The sequence below is a fragment of the Scylla paramamosain genome, chromosome 1 (assembly GCF_035594125.1).
Source record: "Scylla paramamosain isolate STU-SP2022 chromosome 1, ASM3559412v1, whole genome shotgun sequence".
Classification (NCBI taxonomy): domain Eukaryota; kingdom Metazoa; phylum Arthropoda; class Malacostraca; order Decapoda; family Portunidae; genus Scylla; species Scylla paramamosain.
This window is the reverse complement of record NC_087151.1, coordinates 16,100,001-16,110,000: the sequence shown is the minus strand read 5'-3', so window position 1 is coordinate 16,110,000 and position 10,000 is coordinate 16,100,001. Positions and strand designations below refer to the sequence as shown.

Below are 10,000 nucleotides of genomic sequence, written 5' to 3'. Positions count from 1 at the left end.
AAAGCTAGAAGATCACCAGTAGAGCGGCCTTGACGGAACCCATACTGGCGATCAGATAGAAAGTTGTGAAGTGATAGATGTTTAAGAATCTTCCTGTTGAGGATAGATTAAAAATCTTTTGATAGGCAGGAAATTAAAGCAATAGGACGGTAGTTTGAGGGATTAGAACAGTCACCCTTTTTAGGAATAGGCTGAGTGTAGGCAAACTTCCAGCAAGAAGGAAAGGTAGATGTTGACAGACAGTGATCACATGATCTAAGTGTAATGATCGCCTTCATTTTGGCAGCAAGCTGCTCTTCTCTGTGCTACTCTTTAAGGCTTCCCTTCACTAGATTTGTGATATATGTAGAGAATATCTGCATGGTCTAAACAGTATCTTCTGATGAGTTGTGTATCAAAGTTCATTCAGTACGTCCTTTCTGGATAAATAATTTCTGAGCTGGATATCTTGTGGAGTGGCCATCATGCCAATGGAAGCATCTGTCATAAACCACAAAGATGGTGGATGGATGTCCAAGAACGTATTAATCCATTTTACATTGATCCCTATAGAGAAAATAGCTTCGGTTTCCGAACATTTAAGATTTTGAACGGTTTTGAAGGTTATACTCCATGGTAAGAGGCAACTAGTGAAAAAACAGCAGATATGTGAACACAGCCAAGGGTCTGTAAGAACAGGGAAAAGTTGTGTAGGTGCATGGAACACCAATAGCAAATGTGAGAAATACCCTTCAGTGAAAAATTTTTGCAAATATATTTACACAACATATCTGCAGATAGTGAAAAGAAATATGTCTGTGCTATGTATTGCACATATATCCTTATGTATAGCTCACATACCTGAACATACAGATTTTTTTTTTTTTTTTTTTACTGCAGAATATTAAGTGGAATTATAGGTTGTAAAAAAAATTTACATTAGATTGGGCAGATTAGGGCACCACTAAGTAACCCAACTGTCCTACAGCTTTGAGTACATTATAGGTTACTTAGCTGATTAGGTTTGCATGTGTGAGCGAAGTGTTAGAGAAGTGACTGTGTTGTTGATTGGCTGAGTCAAATGCAGATCAGATTATTGTGAGGTTGTGTGCAGCTTTATATGTGGCTGTTCCAATATTTTTTAATGACTCTGGATCATAGCTAAGTAATAAATAGTCTTCAGCAGATTTAAATTTAAGTTGTGATTATAAATTGTCCACTGAACTAATACATAATATTTTGTTGGAGATATGGTAAATTTGTGACAGATTATTTATGTGGATAAACCACTTGTTTGCCATTATATTTATTAGTCATGCCATCTTGCCTGCAAGAGAGGGGAGAAAAGTTGGTTTCACACTGCTGCATAGTGATAATATACACAAACAAATGAGAGGTGTTTCAGTATTGTAGTGCTGATGCATCTTCCACATGGCAATGCATCCTGTTGTTTTAGTGCTGTATCACTGTGTCATAGTGGATGCGAAGACAAAACACACACTCACACAATTCTAACTAATATGGTGGCACCACAGCACTGTATAGTGTGACATCAGCCTAAAAGAGGCATGTGGCTGGAAGCTTGAGTCATTGTGTGTGTATTTATGGATATTTAATGGACACTGGACACTGTTAGAAATGGATACTGACAAGTCTAGTTATTGAATGTCCCAATATTGGAGGGATTACTAGATTATGGAGCACCAATTTTGTTGTCTCACTGGCAACTTATGATAGCTATAGAGAAAGCATGTGCCTTAAGTTGGTGTTGAGCAGGATAATTTAGGGGGCACTTAATATTATCAAGCATGATGAGAAAAGCCAAATGTGGTTTAAGTGTTAAATGTAAAAATTTTCCTTATATTCTTTACATGTTTTTCATATACCAGATGCTCTTATGATGGACTTTCTTTTGTCTTTTATTGTTTTGTGTTTGTCAGTTTTGAAGACAAGCTAAAGATTTTTATAAAAAGGAATTATCTTTTGTTTGCTTTATATTCTCAGAAATTATTGTAAATATTTTTTTTCCAGGCCAATAATGTTGTTCTTCATTGTGCTGTAACACACTTCCGGAAGTGGTGCCTCTCCCAAGACAGTCCCATCTATCATCACCTGCGACCACACATCATCACCACCAAGGTGGAGCATGATGCTGTCAAACTACCCCTCACCCACAGATATGCCATTGAAGCAGGTTAGTATACTTATCATAGAAGACTTCCATTTCATTATCTTGTACAGTAACTATGATGCAGGAAAAATTATGTATCTTGAACTTGTTAAAATTGGTGGGGCTGAGCAATGTAATTTATTTGTGTGATGCTATGGTCTTTCTGGGAATAAGTCTAAAGGAGTGTCCACAGTGGATCCTTCACCCCTCCCAAACCAGATACTTTCTCCTTGCTTGCTCAAACCTTCCCCTCTGCTAGTACATTCACTTTGCAATTTATGCTAGGGTTAGTTTCATCAACAGTATATATGAAATTAATTTAGCATAATTTGAATAGCTTATTAATTTAAGAAGTAATGTTATGTGTGGTTTTGTTCTGCCAGTGTGTACAAAGAGGTATTCGATAATATAAAATATTGATCTAGAACTTACAGAGACCTTTGGTATAAACATACAGCACAACCTCAAATCAGTAAGCTGGTGAAGCACCCTTTAGAATTACACAAGCAAACTCAAATATATATGTAAATTAAAAATAAACATTAGAAATAAGAAACAATCAATATGCTTTAGTATGTTTTATTGCATCAATGTAAATAAGTATTTGATATCTCACTGCTGATGGTGAGAGACTGAGTCCATCTCATGGATTATGAAACCCAGAATGATTCCTGTCACTGCCCAAGACACTGTAAGTCAACTAGTCACACTAGTGGAACAAGACACACCTATCCTGTTCCATCTGTATGGACTGCTTGACTAACTGGAGGCTAATCTGGCAATTTCTTCACACCTGATTCACAGGTGCTCAGTTTTTGTGAACTGTGCTCTTTTATTTCCTATCTTTACTGATCTGTATGAATTTATGAAAATTTTGTGAGTTACTTTTACCATATTAACTACAAATTATTGAAACCTAAGTTACTGAGCTTTTACTGTATAATGGCATCATTCGTGTAATTAAGATTTATCTCATTAATTTAGGCTCATGTTATTCTACATTCGTGTAATTTAAACATGCATCATTCAAGAGGTGCATTTACAGATGGCTCCATATTTGATGCAGCACCCTTCCTACCTCATTTTTAGCTAAAGTGACATGTCAACTCAAAGGATTTTAGTAGGTAAATATCATTGGCCAGAAGTCGTGACGTGTAAATTAAGCCACAACTCCTTTCTCAACCATGTTTCGTGTCTACCTTCCTATCCCCACTTCCTCCTTGTTTCTACATTTCTCATACCCCCCTTCCTATCTCCTCTATCTTAGTCTCCCACCTCTCTCTCTCTCTCTCTCCTCTCTCTCTCTCTCTCTCTCTCTCTCTCTCTCTCTCTCTCTCTCTCTCTCTCTCTCTCTCTCTCTCTCTCTCTCTCTCTCTCTCTCTCTCTCTCTCTCTCTCTCTCTCTCTCTGGCAATTGAGAAGATTTCATGGAAATAAAGGCAAAAAATCATGATACCTACAACTACTTTGTTAAAATTCTAATGACGGGACAGCTTCTTGAAGTTTTCTTTCCATCACTCTCCAGTAACTAATCCATAAACCCAAGGGAACATTGTCCACTCAGCACTACTCTTTCCATGTTCCAAGCTACATGTGGTGTATATTTATCTAATTGTATTTACCTAGTCATGAGATGCAGGAAAACAGCCATACTTAGGCTCATTCTGTCCCGTCTCTATATTTCTTAGCATCTAACTTTGCCTTAAATTCATGAATTGTTTTTGCTGTCTCTTCATTGAGTTAATTCCAAATTGTTATACATCTATGTGGAAAGCTATATTTCTTGAGGTCTCTTCTGTATGTGCTCTTTTTTAGTTTCTTGCTATGTCCTCTTCTGTCACTTGTGTCCCTGATCAGTAAGTTTTCTCTATCAATCTTTTCCATTTCCTCTTGTATTCTGTATATTACTATTAGGTCTCTTCTCTACTTTCTTTGTTAGCCCTGATTCTTTTAGTCTTCATATGGGGGATCACTCAGTCTTGCTGGTATTTTTCTTACAGCTCTCTGTATTCTTTCCAGCTTTCTGATTTCTTTCTTTAGTCTTGGTGACAACACCAACAGTGCATATTCTAATCTTTGTCATATCATCAATGTTATCAGTTTCTTAATCATATCTTCATCCAGGTACATAAAGGCTGTCCATTATTTCTAAGCAGGTTATACACTTCTTCAGTTATTTTATTTATGTGCTTCTCAGGTGATAATTTGTCATAATTACTCCTAAGTCTTTCTCTTCTGTTGCTTTACTAATTCTTTCACTGGCTAAAGAATAATTCCCTTTAATTCTTCTACTACTGAATTCCATGAAGCTGCACCTCATAGCATTAAATTCCATTTGCCATTTAAAAGACCATTCATTTATTTTATCAAGATCTTGTTGCAGGTCTTGTTGGTTTGCCACTCTCCTCATTATCTTGGCATCATCTGCAAACATACTTATGAAGCCTTTTACACCTACCATATCATTTACATACACTGTGAACAGTACACACTGTACTGTGTACTGTGTACTGTGCCAGTGCACATCCTTGTGGAAGCCTGCTTATCACCTTCCATTATTATTGTCCTTGTTTCTCTATTGAGTAAAAAATCTTCAATCCATTTTAGTACTGATCCTCCAATCCCTGTTTCATGTTTCAATTTCTATATAATCCATATGTATGGCACCTTATCAAATGACTTTTTCAAGTCCAGGTACTTACAGTCTATCCATCCTTCTCTCATCCACTATATCAATTACCTGTGAGTAGGTTATTAAAATTTTGGTTCATGATTGGCTTCCTCTGAATTCAAATTGTCTTTCTGTTAAGATGTTAGTCTCCAGATGTTCTGTCCATTTCTTTTATATTATCTCAAATATCTTTGCTTTTACACTTGTTAGCAATATAGGTCTGTAGTTCAGAGGGTCCTCTCTATTTACATTGGAACTATGTCTGCCTGTTTCCAGTCCTTTGGAACTTTTCCTTGTTCCAGTGAGGTGTTAATTGAGTTCCAAATCTTCTCAGACAATTGGGACAACACTCCCTCAGAACCCAATCATCTAGTCCTGCTGCTTTCCTCCTATCAAGAACATTTGTCATTTTTTTGACTTCGTGTGTTGTTGTCCTTATTGTTGTTAGTTTGCCTCTCCTTTTTCTTCTGATTATTTCAATGAAGACACTTTCTCTACTGAAAACTGACTGAAAACTATTATTCATCACCTCTCATAGTTCATTTGTATTTTCTATTATTTCACCACTTGCTATGAGTGCCTTAATTTCATCTCTCTTTTTTAATTTGCCATTGATATATCTAGAATAATTTTGGTTCACCCTTGCACTCACCAGTAATATTCTTTTCATAATTCTTCCGCTGATTTTTCTTGTCTTAACATATTGGTTTCTTTTACTTTTGTAATTAATCCAGTTGTCTTGTCTCATGTTTTTTTTTCTCCAGTTATTCCATGCTTTTTCTTGTTGTCTGGCTTGTATACATTCCCAACTAAACTACTCCTTCCTTTTTTGGTATCTATTTATCCACTCCTTTTTTGTATGTTTCTAGGAAGATGGCCCACATTCTTGTTGATGTCATTTATGTTGAAGAATAGGTCCCATCATGCATCGTCAAAGTACTTCCTTAGTTGATGGAAATTTGCCTTGCTGTAGTGTTTTTTGTGGTCCTCAGTTTTTTTTTATTTCCATATCACCTTCATTTAACCAGAACTCTGTTAGTGCATGGTTCCTCTTAAAATAATTTGGCTCTTGTACATCACATTCTCTATTATGTCCACTTTCTTTGTAAAAAATCAGATCAAGTCATGCTGGTTTGTCACTTCTGCAGAATCTCATGTTTTCCTCAACCCACTGTGTGAGAAGGTTTTCTGTGGTTAACTCCAAAACTTTGTTTCCCCGTGACACTTTGCCACCTGCCATTGACCAGTTTTTCCGTGACACTTCCTTACAATCAAAGTTTCCCATCATGAGCAGGGTTGGCATTAACTCCTCCCCCTTAAAAAAAAAAATAAATGAATAAAAATTTAGTTATATATCATATTGATAAATAAGGTCTGTATATGCACATATACATATAAAATGTAAAAGTAATCAAGCCTGACCCATTCATTTCCTGTACAATACAAGTTAACACAGGCTTTGTCCAACTGGACAAACAAGTGTTTGTTCTTCATTAATAGAAAGTGTCAAAATCTTTCAAGATCTTACTCCCCATGTGACTTCTGGCACCCAGCCAAAAATATCAATAACTTTGCTTCTTCATCTTTCCCTCCTTTATTTCAATTTGATGGCATCACTGCCATCTCATCAATTTCTAAAACTGAACTCTTTGCTCAAACCCTTCCTAAAAACTCTATCTTGTATGATTCAGGGCTTGTTCCCCACTTCTCTACCCTCTGACTACTTCATGCTACCCAATAAGATCCTTTGCAGTGATCTTTGCCATTTACTCACTGGCCTAATCCCTCAGAAGGCTTATGGACCTGATGGGGTCCCTCCTATTGTTCTCCAAAACTGTGCTTCTGTGCTTGCACCTTGCCTAATCAAATTCTTCCAACTCTGTCTATCAGCATCTACCTTTCCTTCTTGCTGGAAGTTTGCCTAAATTCAGCCCCTTCCTAAGAAAAGGTGACCATTCTAATCTCTCAAACTATTGTCCTGTTGCTTTAATTTCCTATCTCTCTAAAGTTTTGAATAATTTCCTACCTCTCTAAAGTTTTGAATCTATCCTCAACAGGAAGATTCTTAAATATCAATCACTTCACAATCTTATATCTGATTGACATTATGAGTTTCATTGAGGCCGCTTTCTTTACTGAGTCTTAGTCATCCTGTTTTAGAGATTTTGGTGAAACTTGTGCTGTTGGCTTAGGCATATCAAAAACTTTTAACAGAGTCTGGCTTTGATTTCCAAACTATCCTCCTATGGCTTCTATCTTTCTCTCTAACTTCATCTCAAGTTTCCTTTCTGACCATTGTATCGCTACTGTGGTAGATGGTCATTGTTCCTCCTAATCTATTACCAGTGGTGTTCTTGAGGGTTCTGTCCTGTCATCCACTCTTCCTATTATTCATCAGTGATCCAAACCAAACTTCTTGTCCTATCCACTTCTACGCTGATGATACCACCCTACACTTTTCCATGTCTTTTTTGTAGACGTCCAACCCTTCAGGAAATAAGTAATTCTTGCAGTGAAGCAACAGAATGCCTGACTTCTGATCTCTCTAAAATTTCTGATTGTGGCATAGCAAACTTAATATTGTTCAATGCCTCAAAAACTCAATTCCTCCACCTATCAACTTGATACAACCTTCCAAATAACTATCCCGCTCTGTCTTCAGTGACACTGTATTGTTTCCCTTCCTCTAAACTGAACATCCTCGGTCTGTCCTTTACTTATAATCTAAACTGGAAACTTCACATCTCATTTCTAACTAAAACAGGCTACTATGAAGTTAGGCATTCTGCCAGTTTTTTTGACCCCCGCCCCACCCCAGGCTGACTCTGCACAGGGACCTTATCCATCCATGTATGGAGTATACTTCACATGTAAGGGGGTTCCACTCATACCACTCTTTTAGACAGGGTGTAATCAAAAGCTTTTTGTCTTATCAACTCCTCTTCTCTAATTGACTGTCTTCAGCCTCTCTCTCATTGCTACAATGTTGCATCTCTAGCTATCTTCTACCACTTTTTTCATGCTAGCTGCTCTTCTGGTCTTGTTAACTGCATGCCTTCCCTCCTCCTGTGGCCTCGCTACACCAGACTTTCTTCTTTCTCTCATCCCTGTTCTGTCCACCTCTCTAATGCAAGAGTTAACCAGTATTCCCAGTCATTCATCCCTCTCTCTGGTAAACTCGGAATCCTTTAATTTTTGACAACCGCTTTTGACTTTGTTCAGGGACTGGCACCTAAATGGCCTTTTTTGCTCTTGGCTGATGCCCCTCCTACATAAAATAAAAAAAAACACTTCAAACCTTTTGTTTCACTCTAGATTACTTTTTAATTGCTTATTTTAACAGATATACATATAAATATATGGAATAATTTAACTAATATAAATATGAAGAATAATTTAACTGATATACATATAAATATGAGGGATAAACAAAAAGTTAAATAAAATAAAAAAGAACAGTAAAACTTAAAAAAAAAAAATAAACCTCAAAAATAAAAGTGTGGTTGGGTTAAAAAACAGGGTTATTTCTAACTTTGATTATGAGTATGTCATCATTTTCTTTGAGTAAAGATTAACTGATTCCTTGTGTCATTTATTTTTTTTCTTATAGTCTTGTTCTGTCCAAGCTTTTTTTATTTTTTTTTATTTTTTATTTACTTATTTTTTTTTTTTTTTTTTTTGTGGAACATAAACTATTATTAAATTTATATAACTGCTTTCTGTCTCACTACCAGTTTCAGCACTTCAGCTTCACCCTCTCCAGTGGTTGTGTCCATCACTGTCATTTCTTTCTTTAATAATAGCATCACTCTCTCCTTGTTTATTTTGCATGGTGTCTCATCCATATGTTATCTTTGGCCTTCCTCTATGTTCCATGTTGCTGAATTACCAGTTAATTTTGTTTTTATGATCCCATGATCTGATCTGGTTGTTTTCTTATGTAATCATCTATTTCTAGCACCTGGTTGTTTTCTTATGTAATCATCTATTTCTAGCACTGATGATCTTAACCCATTTACATATGTATATGCCACTTTTAGACTGACATTTATTCCTGGTCTTATCTTATGTACTTCCTTAAGGGGACAGGTAGTCAAAATATGTGGAAATAAAAAAAAAAAAATTTTTTGCATACATGAAATTTCATTTTGAAAATGTTTCTTTTGCTGAATGACATTTCCTGGAGGTAAAGTTGACATCTGCAGCAGAAAAAAATAATATATATATATATATATATATATATATATATATATATATATATATATATATATATATATATATATATATATATATATATATATCTATTATATATATATATATATATATATATATATATATATATATATATATATATATATATATATATATATATATAATTTATATAAATATATATATATATATATATATATATATATATATATATATTATATATATATATATATATATATATATATATATATATATATATATATATATCTTATTTATTTTTATATTATTTATTTTATTTATTTATTTTATTTTTCTTAAATGAAGATGATTCAAACACCAATGGTCAGATTCAAGACAAGATAATTTTATTTTGATTCTCAAATGATTAGGGTATAAGGCTGTCAGTGCACTTTTTCTTATCATTATCTATATTATTATTACATATTACTTCTTTCCTAGAACGAAAATAATCATTTACTGCAATATAAAAAAAATCTAAATATATTAAATTATTACAAAATTGTAAAATGTGCATTGTAGGTTTTTAGCACTTCAATTTACAAACACTGCAACAAGAATCATGAAAATCAGCCTAAAAATAAGAGAGAAATTTTGAGTTGAATGTTAATAAGTTACAAATGAGAAAACTACAATTAAATGTGAACGTTGACAATTCACTGGCCGTGTAGGGTGTATTGGATGTCCCTCTGAAGGTGCTTGTCCCCTCATCTTTTTCTTCAGTGGAAAAGTCCATTACTCATTTCTTCTTTTCAAGGAAAGATTTCACATTGGGAGTAAATGGAACTCCCATATGGGCATAAATGTTAGTCTTCATATACCCATCATTGTTGCTGTCTGGGCCATAGCAAAATCCAGCTTGTTCTTGGTTGCAAGGATGTGTTTGGGACAATATAATCACACACTACTATGGAATGATTCATATGGATTTTGTGTAAACCTTTTGAGGTACCT

The 10,000-nt window shown here is 34.9% G+C and overlaps 1 protein-coding gene across 2 annotated transcripts in view; it reads left to right on the top strand.

Moving 5' to 3' along the window:
* The window catches only part of LOC135101427 (selenocysteine lyase-like), a 203,922-nt gene that overhangs the window by 18,945 nt on the left and 174,977 nt on the right, over positions 1-10,000 (top strand). For both annotated transcript variants that reach the window (XM_064005370.1, XM_064005378.1), the window contains exon 3: positions 2,011-2,173. In XM_064005370.1, the coding sequence (XP_063861440.1) occupies positions 2,011-2,173 (163 nt within the window). The remainder of the gene's footprint in view (positions 1-2,010; positions 2,174-10,000) is intronic.